Genomic DNA, 19,832 nt, shown 5'->3' on the forward strand with positions numbered 1-19,832 from the left:
GCTGCTGCCACGTAGGCCAGCCCTTAAAGGCGCCGCGCGGGCGGCAGCGCCGGCGCACGCGGGGCGGGGCGGGGGCCTCCGGGGGAGGGCGGGGCGGCCCCGCCCCTCCGCCCCGCGCGCTTAAAAGCGCCGCACCGCCTGGTGGAAGAAACATCCATGAGGGGCTGAGCGGCGGGCGGGGGGCTGCGGCTGGCCCGGGGCGGGGGGGGCTGGGGTCATCCCCGGCTCGGCCGCTGCCCGGGGGTTTATAACGGTGCTTTTTTGGTCTGAAGGTGTAAGCTGGGGGAAAGGGGAAGTGTCCCTGCCCTGCTGGGCGCCCACTACCGCCGGCTGAGGGGCTGCTCTCGTCCTGGGCCTGGGGGTCCCTCTACACCCGCTACCCGTCCTCCCTCGGCTGGAGGCCGGGCCCTGTCCCGCTATGGATAAATATGAGGTGCTGCCCGGCAGGAAGGGGGCGGCTGCAGCCTTGTGGGTGGTGTAGGTGGTGCTGGGGGGGAGTGTGGGTGGGTGGGTGTGTGGTACGTGGCCTAGGGGAGGGTGCCAGGGGCCCTGAGGAAGGGGCCTACATGGTCCCAGGGAGGGAAGCACTGGGGCGTGGATGGCCCTGGGGAGATGAGGGTGTTGTGCTCAGCAGGGGGGAAGTGAGGGGGAATGTCCTGGAGGGGAGGGGAAGGCCTGTGTGCCTCCGTAGAGTTGGGGTGCCTGTGGTCCTGCCATGGGGAACTGGAGGTGTGTGCTGTGTGGAGGGTGTCTGTGGGGAAAGTGTTTTCAAGGTGTTTTCTGCCTTGGTTGTTCTACCACTCGCAGCTGAGCAAGCTCATTAGCGTCTCTCCTCTGCCCCGCAGGTGCTGGAGCAGCTCCAGCCTGGGGCACTGGGCACTATGCTGGTAGCTGAACTGAAAACAGAAAAGGGTGCAGAGAAGAAATATATAATAAAGCAGGTGAGAAGGTGGTTGCTAGGAAAACAAGAGTTCATTGGCATGTTTGTCATCTCCATGGGCCCTTCGGGTAGTAACAGAGACAAACACGTTAGCTTGGCGACTGGGTAAGAGTAGGCTTACATTTTACTGTGCTGCTGTTTTGGAAATCAGAGGATTCAGATCAGTTTACTAGAATATTGAGGTTAAAAGTGGGGAAAGGGGCGCAGCCTATTTAGGTCCATCCAGTGTGTTTTCACCTTAGCTTTCTGGTACTTTGACAGTGCAGGCGAAGGACTGGCTAGCTGTCACAGACTCATTTAAAGCTCTGTTTCTGGCCATCTCCCAACAACAAGACCGCTCCAGACATTAGAGATTGGAGCTATCATTGAAAATTTATGCCAATTCATACACAATTTGCAGTTTCAGTCATCTTGGCAAGATTGTTCTGGCTTAAAGTTCGCCTGCCTCTATATTACAATCTTATCCTTGTCTTTTGTTTGGTGCAGGTTGAATGCATTGAAGAAAAGCAAGCAAATGAGGCCTTGAAGGAGGTATCAGTGCAGCTTTTCTTTACTACTTCACTTACAAAGACCAAAGTCTTAACAGAACAAAGTCTTTTATCTACAAGGATTAACTAAGTAAATAGTCAAGATGTAAATCAGGTAGGGCTATCTGAGGGGTGTTCTCCTTGCCCTCTGCTTGAGCTCAGGCCAGGATTTCATATTAATTGTTCCTACATTTGAATATGTGGATTCAAATGGACAGCTGTTCTCAGAGGATAGTCCTTTGTTAGGGTTCATATTTGTTTTGTGCTGAAGACAAAGAGCAAAGCTCATCCTTTTGGCCTTTAAGCTGAAGGTGAACCTTGGTCTGTTTATAGTTTATTATTAAGAACTCAAATTTCTAGTTAATGTATTTCATTATATGTTTATTTCTCAGAGTTGGACTTTTTTGATGTGGATGATTTGACTGTTTTTCTTCCTTTGTACTTTTTTGTGCAAACTTGTTTCAATGCCTTGAGTAAGAAGCAACATCAGAAATACTATTAAAATACCAAAATTAGTTATATAAATAACAAAATATGTGAAGTAGCACATAATAGATTGGTCTCACAGTGTCCAGTATGCATGACATCTGCAGTTGAAAATGAGTGAGAATACATGTCTGTACAGATGGTTTGTACTACTCAAGAGAGGGGACCTCTTTATGTTCTGAGACTGGCTTTACTGATAAAGTTTGATCCAGTTTTTCTGCTGATGTATGTGTCTATTGAAATAAATGCAGTTGTGCCAGCTGGGAACGTGGCTCTTAGTTTTTCTGTTGTGTCTGCACAGCCCTAAACACAACTATAGGAGAGTAAGTTGAATTCTTTTTACCTTTCACATCATCAGCAAATTTTTTGAAGTAATTGTTAGAGCCTTACATGGAAACCAGCTTCAAGGAGATAAGCATCTCAGTAGTGTCATCATATTTTCTGTGATTCAGGCTTGCATAGGGGTTACTGGAAATAATGGCTGCGCTAGAATATGAAAGTCAAGATTATTTTTCTGAGATGTGTTTTCAGGTTTGGATGTTAGGAACTGAAGAAGGTACATATCATTTCCCTCAGGATCAGTTTATATCCTTGAATCTCACAAGGCTGTTACAGCATTGTATTGAGTAGAGTCTTACTGAAATATTTTCCTTAACTTGATGCTTGTACATAAAAATATACAATAGAGCTTGCATATTGAAAGGATTTGATCAGATATGCCACATGAACAAATCAGGAACTGGTTTAGGATATTATTTAAGGTCCTGTTCAGTGGGAAGGGCTGTGTAGCTATAGAAAGCTCTCTATATTTTTTTTTAATTCTATGCAGGCAATGGATTTGCTAAAACTTCATCATTCAAACATCTGTGCTTACAAGGAATTGTTTGTGACTTGGGATAATGAGGTGAGAATGAAATAGGATTGGTTAAACTGGAACATGTGGTTAACATAGGCATGTAAGCATTTTTGCAGATTTAAATTTGGGGTTATTGATGTGAGATGCTAAAAAAAAAGGTTATTTGGTTTGAAACAAGCCTGCTTTTTTAACTCCTGAATAAACATGCTGAAAAGCTGTGAAGATATATGGACTGGAGTCCATCACATGGCAGTATTGCATGCTGACTCACAGATTCTGATGTGAATCAGTGTGCAATACTGATCTTCATGCCTGCATGAAAACCCCTTTATAGGAGACTATAGGAAGCTGAAAGCCTTGACTCATTTATGTGTAGGTTTTGTTTGGTGCTCAGGCAAAGTTTGTGTTGATTTTATGGATGTATATTTGACTTGAATTGTCCCATATGGCTTCAGAAAAGATGCTTGATAATGTTTTTAAAAAAAAACACCAAAAACATGCTGTATTTTTAATAAAAGAAAGTAAATATTGTCTCCTCTGTGAGAGATTAATCATCTCAGAACATCTTGGTATCGGTGAACATCACACTCACCAGTTTGGCCAAGTGCTTGGTTTTATCTTTCTTATTGGATATGTTATTACCTGCAAACAATTAGACAATTTTGGTGTAATGTTTTATTACAGATATCATCTCTGTTCCTTTGTCTGGTAATGCAGCACTCAGGCCAAGGAGATCTTTCATCTGTAATCGAGGAAAAAAGGCAGAAGTCAGAAAAAATAACAGACATGGTAAAAAGTACAGAAGAGGCATCTGGTTAAACTGACAGAGTCTCACTGCTTTTATATTTCTTCCTCTGTATTCCCTCTTTCTCAAAGTCCTCCCTAAAATCTTCAAAGCACAGTGTTTTGCTGAAGGGTGGTTTTGGAAGCTATCTTCCAACAGATATTTGGAAGTTATTCTGTTTGTTACACTTTCATGTATATTCCCATCAACAGGTGATTCTGAAGTTCCTGGGACAGATGGTGGATGCTTTGTTTTATATACACAAACAAAATATTTTCCACAGGTGAGTAGAAATCTTGTTCTCTGTCTGATAGATCATTGTTCTTTGTGGTGACTGTTGGTTCAGCACAGCTGTTCGCTTAGAGGCAGTGAATTTTACTGTTCCAAAAGGGGAAGAAGGAGGTAGAAATTCTGGACTTCATATATAGATTAGTTTTCTGTGACTTCTGAAGTAATCTATTTCTTGAGTTTTGTCTAGAATTATCCATTTGAGTGAGGTGTTCTCTCTGTTTGTTTTTTGAATGTGCTCAAATTCTAATATTAATTTTAATATTAGAATATTGACCATCTCTGTTAATGTTTACATTTTGGTGGCTGTGATGGACAAGGTATACTTTGTGTATCTAAAGTAAGAGACAACCATTGCATTCCATGTTCAGATAAATTTGTGTCACAATCACAAATTTTAAAGCATTTCACAGTAAAAGAAAATAATTGTATTTCAGTTGATTATCACTGATAAAAAAAAAACCCAAACAAAACACAAACCAAAAAAACCCTCCAAACCTTCTGATGTGTAAAGATGCTGGGAACCTGTAGTTATGTATCATCAGACTAATTTCACAGGCTGACAGAAAATATTTGTGTTGCAGAAATCTCAAGCCATCAAACATACTTGTGACTGGTGAAGCGTCCTTCATGCTTAGTGACTTCAGTACAGAAACACTTATGACAGATGAGATGAAATGGAAAATAAGAGTGGAAGAAAGTAGATATTTGTTTTACTTTTTTAACTTTATTTTTAAAAGATCAGTTATGGTGGATATTTTTAGTCCTCAGAGAAATCAGCCAAAGAGGAAAAAATTATCTTCCCTCCCCCTTCTCTGCATTATACTATTTGTCTTCTAAAGTATGATTAGGATATTCATAGGCAGTTGCCTGCAGCATTAATTGTGTTCACAACTGAAAACTACAGATATGTCTGTGAGTCTCAGAACTCTGCAACAGATACAGTTGGAATCCTTTTTAGCTTGATACATATGCAGTAACATCTTAGAAAATTGTTCATTAGTTGTAGTGTGTTTCTTAGTCTTTTGTGGCATATCACCAGTAAAAAATGTCTAATCTCTGCAGAGTATCTCTAAATTATTTTTGGACATAAAACAATTGCCTGCAGTTCATGCATGAGCAAGCAAAAACTGTATAGTACAATGTCAGTGAAGTTACTGTATTATTCTTATTTCAACAGATAGCAAGTCTTGGATGGCTCCAGAAACATTTGTTTTTTCTTTTACTGAGAAATCTGACATCTGGTCTCTAGGTTGTATTCTACTTGACATGACAACCTGCTCTGTTCTGAATGTATGTAATAATGTTTCATTATAGATTTAAAATGCCATGGGCCCACCAGGATATCTGTAAATGAGTGTGTGAAAGCTCTTCTGATACTATACTCTTTACAGGCAGAAGAGATAACTTCATTACTGCAGGATATTAGACAGGATACCAGCTGTCTTGAGGGAGTTCTGACACTAATGCAAAATGGAGATAACAGCTCTTTGCCTTTATTTCCAATTTTATTTATGATGCTACAGATTCAGCCAAGCATGAGACCCACAGCAAAGTGAGTTCTGGATGCTTTCCCTTTATTATTTTTTGTCCTAAACCCCACCTACCTTCACAAAGACAGGAACGTTAGTGACTGTTTGAAAGAGATTGAGTCAAAGTTGCTGATCTTACTGCCTTGACAAATTGAGTTATTAAAAAAGTCAAAGACTTGGTGTTCATTCAGAAGTGGGTGTTCTGATATGCGTAGGTGTCCTTTTTTGAAGAGTTACATTATAAAATCATGTTATACACAATTTTACAAGCCATTAACTTGAAGCCTAAGCATGGCTTGCTCAATATAAGCTCTTTCATCAGCCTTTTTGAAGTAAATTGTTTAAGTTCTGTCAAAAATAATCCAGTCTTCAAAGAAGTATTATTAGCTTTTTATATCAAAATGAAACAAAGCCTGTAGAAATTTTTTTTTTGTAACTTACCAGTTTGAACTTATTGGTACTTCTTTTGTCTCTTATAATTCTAGGGATCTGACTGATGTTCCATTTATTAGGGAATGCCTGACTGTTGTTGGTGCCTCTTCAGTAAAACTGAAAAAGTCTTTGCCTCCCAAAATAATAGATGTGCTCCTTGAGGGAGGAATTGAAAGTGTTCTAGGTAATAAGGAAAATAAGATTAATGTAATGGTGATTTTCATAGGGAATAAACCCATGTGTTTTCCAGTCAGCATGTATTCTACTTGAAAATGAATTATTGGACATTCATTTTACTTGAAATAAAATGGGATGCTATTTGGAGGAAGGATCACTATACAGCCTTTTCTATAACCTTGTAAGATTACTGGCCATACCTACTGCACAAGCTAAATGAGGTCAGAGATCATTCCTCAGAAAATTGGGGAGCCTCATTTTTTTGTCTGCATTCTAACATGTTTGCCAATTTATGCCAACAAAGGATCTACTCCATTATTTTCCTTCTAAGTAAGGCAGATATTATCTTAATGTGAAAAGGCTATGGGAATAATGCATTTAAAGCCCCTATCCCTGCTCTGATTTAATATTCCAACAGGTCCCCAAAATATATAATGCCAAATACACAGATTATACAGGTGAATCATAACACTTTGTAATATTTAAATGTTTGATGTGTTAGGGGAAAAGTTTTTCTCTTTTCAACAATCGCAAATTACATTATTTTCATTTATATGAATTCACATCTTGCACAAAATAGGGAAAATTTGAGTGCTTTTTATAAGTGTTTGTATCAAATGGTTAGAATAATTTTCTTGGTTTATGTAGAATTCATGCAGGCTTTCTGGGATATAGAAGAAGTACAGGCTAAAGCCATTCAGCACCTTGCCAGCTTTGTAAGAGATAAAAGTGGTAAGGCACTATTTTATTAATTTATTTACTCTGCTCTTTCCTTACATTTTGAGATAATAGGAAGAGGAAAAAATTTCTCATGACAATAAATGAGAATGAAATTGCTCTCTTCTTATTTCTCATTTTTGGAACATACTGGAATAGGCCATGAGTTGATGTGATTGTGTTGGTACTTGTTTTGTAAATGCTTTTGTTGAACAGCAGAGGTGTTTTACTGGATAAGAAAAATGGGCACTGGAAAAAAACTTAGTGATGTTTTAATTGGCAACTAAGGTGAATTGGCAAACTGACATTTGAGGGAGGTAATTTGTATCAGCGTTGGGGCAACTTGGGGGTAATGCCTAGGGCTATAAGACTGATAGAGCAAAAGGAAGCTACATGTGTCTAGTTTCTGTGTGTCTAGTAAAGCTGTGTGAGTGAAGACTGTATATTTTCTCCAAGCATCTGCACATTTCAGATTAATCTTTCAGATCGATTAATGTTTTCAAAGCACTGCGTTAACTCAGTTATAAAATGCACTGTTATATGATAGTGATAGCATTTTAATGCTGGCATTGGCTTATGATGTTAAAACACAGGGGTGTTCATATCTGTAATCGATAAGGAAAAAGAATAATATGTTTTTTTCCTTAGAGTTACCTATAGCTTCAACTCTGTTACTGAAGAAGTCTTTACTCAGTAATACAGCAGGCTTTGGTTATAAATAACAAAATGAATGGATCTTTGTGATTCTCATTCAATCTTATTGACAGCAATACAAGGCCGTGCACACATCTGACTGACTTGTTTGGCACTTCTACACCATGGCTTACCATGACTGATGCTCACATCTTTGAAGGTGCTCAAAATGGATCCCTAAAAACCATTCAGTATTTCCTCAACATTTTATCATATATTTGTGGATACACTGAATAGCTGTATTAGCTGTTCCAAAAGCTCAAAGTCTTCCTAGAACTAGGAGACCTGGTGAAATACTTTCTTCCACAGGTTCTGGAAAGCATGGTTTTGGGCTCATGCACAAACAAATACCCCACAACTTGCTACATGACCAGTGAACAATGCCAGTGTGACTTAATGAGTAATGTGCTGGCTACACTCAGCTTGCATAGCCTTGCAGCTGTCTTTAATAAGAGACATTTCCCATAGAGACTACAAAATTCACTCTGTATTGTTCTATCTGTACTTGCATTTTGTTCTCTTTGATTCAAGAATGTTGTTCTGCTGTATCACATCGTCCATAGGGACTCAAATTTATTTGAAACTGGAACTCTTGTGTTTTGGAGTATAGATACCCACTGAGCTTTCTAAGCTGTGTAACTGAATGTTGTCTCAAATAATTTCTTTTCCCCACAGCGCTGCCCTATCTGCTAACATTCATAGAATTGATAATTTTTGCCATGAAGACTCATGTAGATTCTCTCAAGTTACAAGTAGACGGCTGCAGTTTATTGCTTGAAATTTTTAGTCAAGGTACAGTTATGAGACTTCCAACTTACACTGGGTAATACACCCTGTCTCTTGTAATGTTAGATGTAGCAGATAAGGTTTGAAATGGGTGCAGTAATGATTTTAGGGGATAAATTTAAAGTAATAGAGGAATTTAACCAGCTTTAATAAGAGTGTCGATTCTCATGGTCTTTCTTCAGGACTGGCATACATGAATTCTGTGTTAGTGTTAATTTTAAATACAGGCTACTGATCTTAGGCTACCAAGTTTGTTTTCATGTTATGTAGAGTGTTACTAGAGTGCATTAATAAGAGACTTAGGGTTCTGGTATTTGAATTTCAAACCATGAAAGTGTTTTGTGGTCTCTTGTGTGGTCCCTGCTGTCACTTTCTTGGCAATTTACCCCAATAACACCTGATAATGATACAAGCTTGAAAACAGTAAGAATTGTGTTTCAGAAAAAGAAAATTTAAAGTAACTTTTGGCTATGTTACGTGAAGAAATGCTGTTAATTGAATGTTTTACTTATGCTGGCAGCAGGGGGTTCAGACTTCATTCAAAGCCACTGAAATCTTTGTTCTGTTCAAATGTTTACTTTTGACAGCTCTAGAACAGGATGCGGTGATGGCCCTGGATGAGAATGTGACCAGCTCTCTGTTAGACACAGTGAGAAAACACTCTGAAAATGAAGAGTTACTTTCATTGGTCTGCACATTATTGATGATGATTTCAGCGAGCGGTGGGTCACCTTCTTCATTTTTGGGGAATATTCTTATGTTTCTACTTTTATAATCTAATCAAAGACGTAACGCAGAACTTGTGACTTCACTGAGAGATGTGGATGTCTGTAGGTATTAGTTTAATAGTGGTAATATTGCTCAGATTGACTAGATATTGGTAAGATAACACTCCTGAAAGTATAAGATACACTGCTGAGGCTTCAGGTACTTACAGGACCACTCCAATAGATACAATTCTGTATTTCATCTTGTTTTGGAAACAAGTACAAACTGTGCAAATAGTGCCTGGGAAAATGGGGGCATAGAACGTGGATTCTATTTTTGGCTGTGCCATAGTGAATTGAAACCATTCTACCTAATTTCTCTACTTTGGTTTTTCTCCTGAGATTGTAATTGCTAAATATTTATAGTATTTTTTACTTTTTTCAGTGTCTGTTCAACAGTCATCAGAAGACTGTTTTTATAAATGGTTAGAGGATTTAGCAGCAAGGGGATAATCTTAAAAAAAAGTACAGTGTCATGTACAAATAAACTTACCATCTAAGACCAAACTATTTTTATACAGTGTTTCCTAATTCTGAAGCTGAGGTAGCTTGAATTGCTAAACTGCAAACATTTGAAAAATAGTAATTTATACCCTCTCAGTTTCTTTTCTGCTCTGTAAATTTCAGATCTGTAAGGAAAAAGGATGGCCAAACATCCATTTGAAAGGGTCACTTGTGCTAATCACTATGCTTAAGTGCACCTTGTTAAAGAACTGTTCTCTTGCTTTCTTTTGTCCAGCTGATGGTATCATGTTACTGGTTTGTTATCACTGTTTAAATGTGGTTAGTAGGGCTGTGTGTTGCGAGGACAGTGAGTGGGACAAATATACCATATTCTATAGAATTTCTTTTTCTGTGTTTTTCAGAAGTTGCTGCAGAGAATCTAGGGAAAGTTGGAGTACTTCCAGACCTTCTGTCAATTTTAAGAAATTTTCTTCATAATGAAAAGATCTGCCTCTCGTGCTGTGGAGTTCTCTGGAGCTTGGCTGTGAGTGGTAAGTAGAACACAGCAAGTATTGTGCCTAGACTCATGTGACTGAAAGGCAGCAGGTCTTGTGCCTAATTGAGTTCAGACATTCCTGTTGCTGGGACTGGACTTTTCTCCCATTCTGGAGAGATGTCTCCACAGCACAACTAGAATAACTTTAAGTGATCCAGAGTTAAATGAGAGAAAACTAATGCAGACTTTTTAGCAACCCTTTTTGTGATAAGGTGTCAAAGTCAAATCTTTACTGTTTAGGCCAAGATATGGCTTATGAACAGACTGTCAGCAATGAAAGGGTACATGCGGTTTCTGGTTTGTCAGTCATGTGGTTTTGCTCTTAGCAGAGGGAGTGCAGTGCAAACAGCATATTAGATTAGGTATCAGAATAGCATTTGGAATTAATAGCATCTTATTTCTTTGCATCACACTTCTCTTGGCAGCACTGGGCTAAATCTTGAGTTGGACAGCTCCTGGAGACTTGCTTTTCCAAAAGAAATGTGATTGGCAAGGTGGCAAGTGTACTCTTCCCATTGCCTTAGAACTAAACCCGCATCATCCCACAGTATTGGAGAGCCATGGGTGACTGCTTGAGCTGACCCTGTCTTATGAGACCATGCTGGGAGTTTTTTAGGGGATTTGTTTCTGTGACATGTTCTTTTATAGGTGTGTGGTGTTCTAATCATGAACGAAGGCTGAAAGCACAGAATATGCACAGTTGCGCTTGGTGTGTTTTATTCCCTCTGTGCAACAAACCACCCATTTGATTTATGTGACCAGCTAAATATCCATCCTGCAGACCGTATTCTGTCAAAAAGGTGGTTATTTTTGGAGATTTCTTGCTGTGATCCCCATGTATAATTTAAATGGCAAAGAAAACTAGTTCCTGGAGAAGTTCAGCTTTCTGCAATAAGCATTACTATTTATTAGTCCTGTAGAATTTGATTTGGTTTTGTACATTTTAGATTCCTTCCCTCTGCTGTTGTCCATACTAAAATAATGTTGCATTACTCCAATGCCATCACCCATTAAGGTTTTACTGATATAATTTGACTTATAATGTGCTTTTGATATTATTACTTGATTAAATAATTCTGCTTGATGCATTTCCTTTTTGTTATGGTAATTCAGAGAATAATGTAGACCAAGCATTGCTGAAAAGTGCTGTCCCTCTTACCTCCGCGGTCCTTCAAGAGCACCTCCAGAACGGAACAGTTACAGAGTCTGCTTGCTCAGCTCTATGGGCATTGTCACTCCAAGGTGTGTTTTCCCAGCCTTCTTGTCCCTTGTGCACCGAAAAGGCTAGTATTCCGAACACTGTTTGTCAGTGGTGATCCCTGAAATACAGGCTGCTTGGCCGTAGCAGGCTCTGCAGATGGCAGCAGAGTTAGGAACTTGCATCCTCTCTTAACCAGTCTTCCCTGCACTTGCTCTCTAACACTCCCTAACAAAGCTATTTTGATGAGCTGTAGCAATTATGTAACTAGGTACTGCTGATGGGTACTGTAATGATGGGCAGCTACAAGAACCTGGTTGTGCAGAGCATTCTCTCTGGCTTATCTCTTAAGACCAAGAATCCCATTTGTGTTACTCCTTTGAACGCAGCATTAGTATTGTGCAGCATGGGCTGGGAGGTTTCTTTTTATGCCATTTACTTTGTGACTTGGGAACCATATTTCAGATTAAAAAATAAAACTCATATTTCTCATTATTGTATGCGCTAAGGAATGCATCCATGCAGTACAACTGTCTTATTTCATTCTCGTGCAAGAATATTGCAATATGTTTACCTACTGCCCTGCGCTTATGCCATCGTTCCACCAGGAAGAGCTGAGTAAAACACCCTAAGCAATTTCATTTCTAGTACCCACCAGCAGAATAGGTGGGGTATTCAGGACTCTCCATTCCTTTTGGCTTGGAGAATGAAAGGGAATCTTGACATGGAAGATGTATCAGAAATTTCTCCTAGACCCCTGGATCAACTCATGATAAGACTTTATTGGGCCTTTTTTACTGCAATACACGTTTTCACATGCTTTCTTTGTAACTTCTATCGCATAGTTAAAAAGCCTTTTCAGAAACAGGAGGCAGAAGTTGAAATGCTGATGTTTTAAAGGCTTTTGAGTATATTGAAGTTTTGGGGGTTTGTGTGTGGTTTTTTTGAAGGTTGCTTAACTGAAAATGAATATGAGCCCACAACAGTGCTTCTGCTGGATGCTCTCAGGATGAACCCAGAAAGACCAGTGCTGGTGAAGAATGCCTGCCTGGCATTAGCAAGCCTTCTAAGGCTATCTGGTAACATCCAGCAATTTTTTTGTTATTAATTGCAAATCAGCTCAGAAGCGGATGTTTCTGTATAGTTCAAGAGTTCATAGTGGGATTGGGATTGACATCTGCTCTCCTGAGTTAATCTTTTCTTGCAGGACTGGAAGAGGAAATAGTGAAACTGGAGGTGCAAATTTTTTTCTTCCCATGGACCCAGTATGCATGTATGAGAAGTATTAGATCAGTACAATCTGATCTATTAGTAACTTGAGTGTTTTGTTACTTATTTTACGATGAAGTTGTTTCAGCTGTGTAGAAGTTGAAGTTCTGTGTAGAACTTTTTAATAAACATTAAAATATCACTTCTGCTATGCATGACAGTGTCAGCTGCATATATGGTCTTATACTTGTTGCCCAAATATGCTTAGAATAGCTTTTAGGAAGACTGAAAATAATGGGCATGACTTTCTGGAAAAATATTACACATGTGCTAGCTGGAGCAGGGGATTGGAAAGCAGATAATGCAGTCTGCAGCTACCAATTAGCTCAGCAGTGTTTGTCTCCCTTTCAGAAATATCAGCTTTGAGACTTATAATGGATTCAAAAGGCAGTGGAATAAACCTCATCAAAGATGCCTACCACCTTCACTTCAAAGATCCAGAAGTGGTGGAAGATATCTGTATGCTGATTAACGAGATGGTTCAGTATGGTGAGATGGTGGTATTATTTGTTGAGTCTCTTCCTCTCCTGCACTCCCAAAAGATAGTAAAGAAAACCAAAACCACAGCTGCTCAGGGACATGTTAGTTGCTCTCAGGAAAGACTTACTATGTATCTGAGAAAGGAGGATGAATTGCAACTGAAAGTTCATCCCACTTGTTCCTGAATAATTATAAATGCCACTCTGATGTTATAACGTTGTAACTTCATCTTATCTTGCCTTCTCTTTGTGTAGGTCTGTCCTCTCTCTGCTCTCCTGTAGCTCCTGCTGAAACTATTAGCAGTCATAACCATAAATTATCCTGTTCATTTACGTTACAGATGATGTTGTGCTGGATATGCTGTCCCAGAAAATGGACGAACTGCTGTCTGAAATAAAAAGCCGTTTTCCATCTAGCATGGTATGTAGAAGTCACTGTGATAATAAAGGGTGGATGCTTAGTATATTATTTCTGGTTATGGATTTTATCATTCTCAAATAGCTGGAATTACATAGTGCAGAAGCTTACAGAATTATGTGTATATGGGGTGAAGAGTAAGTTTGCAAGAGTATTTCTAACGACTGGAAACAAGTAGTTGGAAGTTTTTTTCTTTATGCTTTATGCTGTAATTTTTTAAAACTATGTTCTGGTCTCTTGCAACATTGCATTAATTTACTACATTCTTCACACTAAAACAGGCTACAGTTTACAGGAATAAAGCATATTACATCCAATTATTTTTTGCTTTATAAGTGACATTGTTAAAAAACCTAAACAACAAAACCAACAAAACAAACCCTTGTGACAGTTTGCCTGAAGATTTAACTTGTATTAAATTCCAACAAGTAGTCATACTGAAAAAACATAACTGTTGAAACACCAGAAACAGCAAAGCTATTCAAGCTATTTAATGTGTTACACTACTATTTCCTTTGCAATGGCTTGCTGTCAAGAAACCAGTAACTACAAGGTTTTTTTATCAAGCCAATAAAATGGTTAGTCTTAACTTTGCTCTTTAGTTATGTGTTTAGCCTGCTTACATACTTTGTCTCAAAGACAGTTACATGCAAACTTGTTCTCCAGTGTCTCCTGCAGGCATTGCCTGCACCAATTTAATGGACACTGCAGCTATAAGGTAGTGCAGGAAAAAAAGAATCACAAAAGAGAAGAAAGCTCCCTCTTCTGTTGTAAACGTAATTTGTTGTTCCCCATGTCCCCTGTTGACAGACAAGACCAGAACAGTCTCGTTCTGGCAATACAGTGTGCGACATGCAGCTGCTAAATCTCTGAAACCCATTCCTTGTTACCTTCCAGTATCCATTTAGATTATTTAAATCACAGCACTAGTATTCAGTCTGGTAATTACAGTTGCTTTGGATTTTGCAGAATCAGACCCCACCTGTTTAAAACACCACTCACTTTAAACGCCTATGTTAGACACTGTTTTTATTAATAAAGGAATATAAAAATAAGTGAAGCAACAAAGTAATCTTGTATTTGACAACTCTCACATTTCTCTCCAGGAGATAATGACCCTTGTGGATGCAACGCTTTTGAAACTGCAGAAGTAAAAGAAAAACTTTTTGTGTAAGAACAAGACTTGTACACTTCTGGGTCAGATATAAAAGCTTGGATCCTTCAGAAATATTTTAAGATTTTTCTCACCAGAAAGATTAATATTGGGCCATTAATAATATATAAAGTTATATATTCTGTTGATTTAGGTACCACAACTGTGAGACTAACAGCAATAATTAAGAATTTGCCGTACTTTGTAGACTTTAAAATATTTGAAATAAAGATTTTAGTCTTGGGAGTTTCAGCAAAGCAATGACAGTTTCTTCCTTCATCTATTGTAATTTAAAACCACTTTTTTTTAACTTATTCAGTGTATATTTTCTTTGCAGAAATTGAACTGATGAAGTACTTCACAAATGCTGGCATTTGTTACAAGTATTGTGTAAACACAGTAGTAGGCATTAGGCATAGGTACCATCTAGAAAGGGGATACTAGCAGTACTAGCAGTATTCCTGTATGGCAGCATTCACACACCAGGTTAGGAAGTATTGTCTTTTGATTGATTTTATGAAGTAGCTGCTGTCAGTTCTGAGTTATCTCTAAATTTGCCCTGGAATGTGACATGAAACCAGCAAATGCTGCAGATAAAAACCATTCAAGTTCTGCAATTTTTGTTGTTAGATTTGTTCTTAACAGCAGCTTCCCATTTCTTTTTCTCTAAGGTGTACAGCCTCATAGCTGCTTGTGCATCCTGAATCTAAAAGAGAACAGAACAAACAGGAGGCTTAATGAAACATAGCTGACATGGTTTAATAACATTATTGTTAATAAGCAGCTAAAGCTTCCATCATTTTAATACATCCTTTCCAGTAACATTTCGTAATTTCTTTCTAGATTTCTGTTCTGTGACTAGAAGGGGATGAATACGTTTCAGAACGCATGGCCCACCACAAGGCTATGCACTTCTCTTTCTCATTGTGACTGGGAAAGCCATAGTGAAAAAATACTCTTGATACAGTATCTTGGAGATACCCTCACAATTTGCTCTGCTTTTTCAGTTCATTCCTCTATTATATCCTCCTGTCCACTGAAAGAAAGGAACTAACTGCTGAGATTCAGTAGTAGGCTCTCACACTATTTTATCCAACCCGTCATAGTACAATGGTGCAGAATGCTGCTTTTAAGGTAAGCAGTTGATACTTGAGAATTACTTTTTTCCTTGGGGATCTTAAAATAACAAGAATTAATATTTAAACAAAATACAGTTGACTTGTGCAAAAGAAGTTTATGAATATAAGGAAATAATCCAAGTGGTATGAGACACACAACAGTAAGCAAGCTTAGATGGCAATCTTACTGCATGCTGGTGTCCAAGCAGAGCTTGCTAACTTTTATTGAGAGGCTAGAATGAAGCCACGGCATTCTGGATTGAGCCTAGATCCTAGAGCTGAAGCGTAATACCTTGTTGGTCTACCCAAAAATGTATGTTCTGATGAGATACATACCGAGCAGTGCTCTGATGTCTGCACTTCAACGTTTAGCAGTCTCTCACAGAGCAGTTTCAATGATGGCCGTGCATTCTAGAAATAGAAAAGATAGAATTGTGCTGTCTCGCACTACTTGAAATATATGTATGTGTATACATATAAAAATATTAGTTTAAGTGTATTCCTCAATAAAGTATAGCACATCTCAGCTTCTACTGGTGAACTGGCAAGAAGAATTCATGAATTACGAGATTTATGCATGCACTGCTGAGAGGATTTCGTGTATCACCATAACCCTAAGATTTATGTTTGGGGTGCTTTGTTGTGAAAAAGAAAACCTGAGTATATAGTTATGAAACTTAAAATATCTCCCTATAATCTGAACCTCTACTCCTGCAGTCTAAGCAGAAACTTGAAGCCATCTATTTTTTTATATCCCTATGGAAATGATACAATTAAGAAGATAAGCCTCACTGTAAGTAGAATTGTACATTCTTGTTTTGCTATCCAGAAAAGCATTATGAAGACCATGCAAGTGCTAAAGAATGGGACAGCTACTGAATTTTGTGCACAGGTATTACTGGTAATGTTTGTACTGAACTAAGTAACTTATTGATGTATTTCAAACACTAAGTAAGCATTCAACTAGACTAGTATTTTCAAACAACAAAAAGCAGGCATCCCTGTTTCAGGTAGGAGAGAAGGGATGGGCAGGGGCAAGGGCAAGTGTAGGAGTGAGCTAGTAGCTGGGAGCCAGCAGCTCAAGTCAGTTAACTGAGGTGCACCTTCCCGTCAGTTTCTTACCTTGACTCTCTGTCTGAAAGGTTTGTATCTTTGTGTGTCACGTATCTTCTTCTGAGGATGATCAAGAAATAGGACCTAGAAGAAATTACATTTCCAGTCCAAAGCGTGCTGTTGCATGAAACTTTATACAGCTGAATGTACAGCTTCCTGCTGTTTCCTTCTATCCCTTACAAGAGAGAGTTCAAAACCATGAATGGACAAGACCAAGATCATCCAGACACTGGCTGGCTCCAAGAACCACAGTTCTATCCTTAGCATGAGGAACAGAAATTAATCTGGAGGCACCACCTGTAGAGACTACCTGCAGTGCTGGTACAGCATGACATAAGATACCTGTCTCTGGTTAAGGGTGACCAGACTGCTGAGCTTTGGGGACTAAGCAAAGCATGCAAACAGTTTTTTTTTTTTTTTATCATTGTTTCTTTCCTGGCTCTTTAGTAGGCAGATCAGTGCTATTAGCAACAGCGTTTGGAAGCTGAAGAACTTCAGTGGGCAAATGACTAGAGCTATAATTGGTGCAGCATGAAATGACAAGAAACTGAGAGAACAGAAATAAAGCTCTAGTTTCTAGGAGTTCAGGTGTGTTCGTCTGATCCAGAATGAGGTATCAGAAATTTAATCAATCTTAAATTTTTGGAGGCTTGTGTTCAAAATAACAAATCTGCAGCCATCTACCTTTAGATCATTGCGTAAAGCATGTCCAACTAAAATCCTTCCGTTCAAGATGTCAGCGACCTCCTTCTGAACTGTTTTAAAATCTTCACCTAAAAAACACCACACAATGAAACACTTTCCATTAGATGCCTAAGACAACTAAGCAAGCTACAGGTAAAACACCATATCTTTTTTGTGAATGCAATTGTATCCTTGGGACTGTAGTTATACAAATTTGTACAGTACACTAAATCCTCTTTGTGTTAGAAGAGCATAGAGAATTCCATAAAGAGCATAGCACTAAAAGGAAATAAACTTCCTATTATTCCCATACCATAATCCAGGAGTTAATTGCTTCTAGGGCATTACTGACCACTCTGTAAAAAGTACTTCTTCCCACAATTTTTCTTAGCATTCAGACTACATTTTGTTTTCCATTTCCCAAAATAGGTCTAAAACTTTTTCCAGGCTCAGCCAATGAGGCTTCTGTGATAGCCTGTTAAATTTTTCCCTCCTTAAAGAACATTTTTGGGGAAAAAAACCTCCTACCTGTATTTATATTCTCAGGGCGTATGCCACTAACAGCTGTTCTGTAATCAGTCACCTCTTCTGTAGGCTTGACATACTTGTCGTAAATACACTTTCCAAATTGGTTCACGATGGACACACGAGCCACAATACTGTCTTCACCCTTGGGTCCCACTCCCACCATCTCACAGTCCATGGCTACAGCTCGTGTCAGCCTAAAAGACAAAAGGACAGCGTGGTGACACCTCTGTTACCGGCACCGCACAGCGGAGTTCACAAGGTTCACACGTTGATATGAATGGCGAAAACTCGGCAGTTTGTCTGTCAGCAGGCTCAGGGAGATGTCAGCTTACGCTGTGCACCTGCAAATCACAGTTATTAGAAGATAATCTCGATGCCTCTGCTGCCATCCTTCCCGCTGGAATGCCACTCACCCTTCAGAAGCCTTTTCTTTAACCAGCACCTGCTCCACAGACTGTTTGGACTGGCCTGTTTCAAGTCCCAGATTTCTTCTAGCAATTTTTGCTGCTTCAGGTCCTATTGCTGCTTCAATATCTTTTGGATCAACGTCATCAAACCAGATTTCAGCCCTGGTAAGTACAGATTTAATTACATTTAACGGTCTTAAAGCAGTCTTGCATCTTTATAGTGTAGAAAAAGCATATTTATTTTTTAAATCAAGAAATCAGCTCTGTGAAAATTAGTCTAGTATTGTCACCTATGCAGGTTTGTTGCTGTGTCTGAGGACTAGGGACAGCATGCATCTTATTTCTCCCAAAATTTAGTCTGGAAGAATGCAGCTGTTTCGAATGTACCGCTCTGTGCTCCTTATGTACACCTCCCAAAAGAAATATTCACGTACACGTATGATGCCTGAAGTACTCACTCTTTGGGTTGCTGCTCCACATGTTCTTCAGCTTTCCTCCTCTCATGTTTTATATCACCTTTCTCCTTTAAAATACTGCCATTTTTCTTTTTTTCTTTGCAGCCTTTTCCATTGCTTTTGGTGCCATTTAAATTCTTATCCATTACAACCCTCTTGGATTTTGGCTTAGCCAAAGGAGGATTGTCTTTAGCAGAACCATTGTCCATTTTATTTGTGGATTTGGCCTTTACCGCATTCCCGTTCCCATTAATAGCTGGAACTTCTTGGCTATTTCCCGCTTTGAGTGGATGCTTCTTTTTGGTGTAGGTTTGACATGTAGAGAGGGAGTCGTTGGGGCTATTTGCCTTTTGTTTCAGTAGCTAAAACGACCAAAAAAAAAGGAAAAAAGCATTATCTCCCTCTGTTTCTGACCCCGCCGTCGTTCCCGAGGGCTCCTGGCATTCTGCCTCAGGGCCAAGGGGCCCTGCACTCTCTAGCTGGCTCTAGGGGAATTACCTGCAACGGGACGTCCCAGATCCCTGCCCGCAGCACTTTATTTATTGACACAAAGATGATTGATTTTTTTTTTTTTTTTAATTATTACATAGAAACTGGAACTGCATTGAGAGAATGACAGCATGGCCCCGGCCCGCCCCGGGCGGCTTCCCCGTCCCAGACCCCCGGGGGATGGCTCCGGCTCGCCCCAGGCGAATCCCCCCGGTCCCCCTCACCTCCTGCAGCGCCTTCCAGTTGGAGGAGAACTCCCGGGGGCTGCGGGGGGGAGCTGCCGCCGCCATGTCGGGGCCTTTCGGCGCGGCCTCCGTCGCCGCTTCCCCGCGGCCGCTCCAGACCTTCCTCCTCCTCCTCCTCCTGCCCTTCCTGCCGGCCGAGGCGCTCGGCCCCGCCGCCTCGGGCTCCGCGGGGCTCTGCTTCGCCATGCGGCCCGACCTCCTCCACGGGGCCGCCGGAGCGGGGAAAGCGACTCCCAACCGGGCCGGGGCTACCGCTCCCCGCCACGCCGGGACCGCGCAGCGCCGCACCGG

At 39.9% G+C, this 19,832-nt stretch overlaps 2 protein-coding genes across 4 annotated transcripts; one reads left to right on the plus strand and one right to left on the minus strand.

Moving 5' to 3' along the window:
• The first annotated feature begins 265 nt into the window (after positions 1-265).
• On the plus strand, positions 266-14,518 carry STKLD1 (serine/threonine kinase like domain containing 1). 3 transcript variants are annotated; one of them, XM_050908067.1, is made up of 19 exons: positions 266-433; positions 846-941; positions 1,427-1,471; positions 2,783-2,857; positions 3,494-3,598; positions 3,806-3,876; positions 4,466-4,581; positions 5,062-5,174; positions 5,276-5,436; positions 5,899-6,029; positions 6,671-6,754; positions 8,108-8,224; positions 8,806-8,940; positions 9,852-9,980; positions 11,099-11,227; positions 12,134-12,262; positions 12,804-12,941; positions 13,273-13,352; positions 14,456-14,518. In XM_050908067.1, the coding sequence occupies exons 1-19, from the start codon at positions 419-421 to the stop codon at positions 14,501-14,503; spliced, it is 1,917 nt and encodes a 638-aa protein (XP_050764024.1). In that variant the 5' UTR covers positions 266-418; the 3' UTR covers positions 14,504-14,518. The 3 variants fall into 3 exon arrangements, with proteins under 3 accessions (XP_050764024.1, XP_050764026.1, XP_050764027.1); XM_050908069.1 differs by lacking the exon at positions 12,134-12,262; XM_050908070.1 differs by lacking the exons at positions 13,273-13,352; positions 14,456-14,518 and adding an exon at positions 12,391-12,419 and having other exon boundaries at positions 12,804-12,872.
• REXO4 (REX4 homolog, 3'-5' exonuclease) lies at positions 14,364-19,767 on the minus strand. Its single transcript, XM_050908071.1, has 8 exons — positions 19,521-19,767; positions 18,811-19,169; positions 18,359-18,514; positions 17,946-18,139; positions 17,418-17,506; positions 16,743-16,817; positions 15,957-16,031; positions 14,364-15,208 (listed from the first exon to the last, which is right to left on the minus strand). Exons 1-8 carry the CDS (start codon positions 19,725-19,727, stop codon positions 15,107-15,109), a joined length of 1,257 nt encoding a protein of 418 aa, XP_050764028.1. The 5' UTR covers positions 19,728-19,767; the 3' UTR covers positions 14,364-15,106.
• Between the last annotated feature and the right edge of the window lie 65 nt (positions 19,768-19,832).

This window comes from Gymnogyps californianus, chromosome 18, assembly GCF_018139145.2.
Source record: "Gymnogyps californianus isolate 813 chromosome 18, ASM1813914v2, whole genome shotgun sequence".
NCBI lineage: Eukaryota > Metazoa > Chordata > Aves > Accipitriformes > Cathartidae > Gymnogyps > Gymnogyps californianus.

Bases quoted from the DNA above. Each gene is read 5' to 3' on its own strand.
- REXO4 (XM_050908071.1), bottom strand. From the start codon at position 19,727: ATGGCGAAGCAGAGCCCCGCGGAGCCCGAGGCGGCGGGGCCGAGCGCC. The intron at 18,515-18,810 runs GTGAGTACTTCA...TGTACTTACCAG, and splicing joins GTGGAGCAGCAACCCAAAGA to GGCTGAAATCTGGTTTGATG. The intron at 15,209-15,956 runs GTATGTATCTCA...GTTCTCTTTTAG, and splicing joins AGACATCAGAGCACTGCTCG to ATTCAGGATGCACAAGCAGC.
- STKLD1 (XM_050908067.1), top strand. The intron at 3,599-3,805 runs GTAAAAAGTACA...TCCCATCAACAG, and splicing joins CAGAAAAAATAACAGACATG to GTGATTCTGAAGTTCCTGGG. The intron at 3,877-4,465 runs GTGAGTAGAAAT...TTTGTGTTGCAG, and splicing joins AAACAAAATATTTTCCACAG to AAATCTCAAGCCATCAAACA.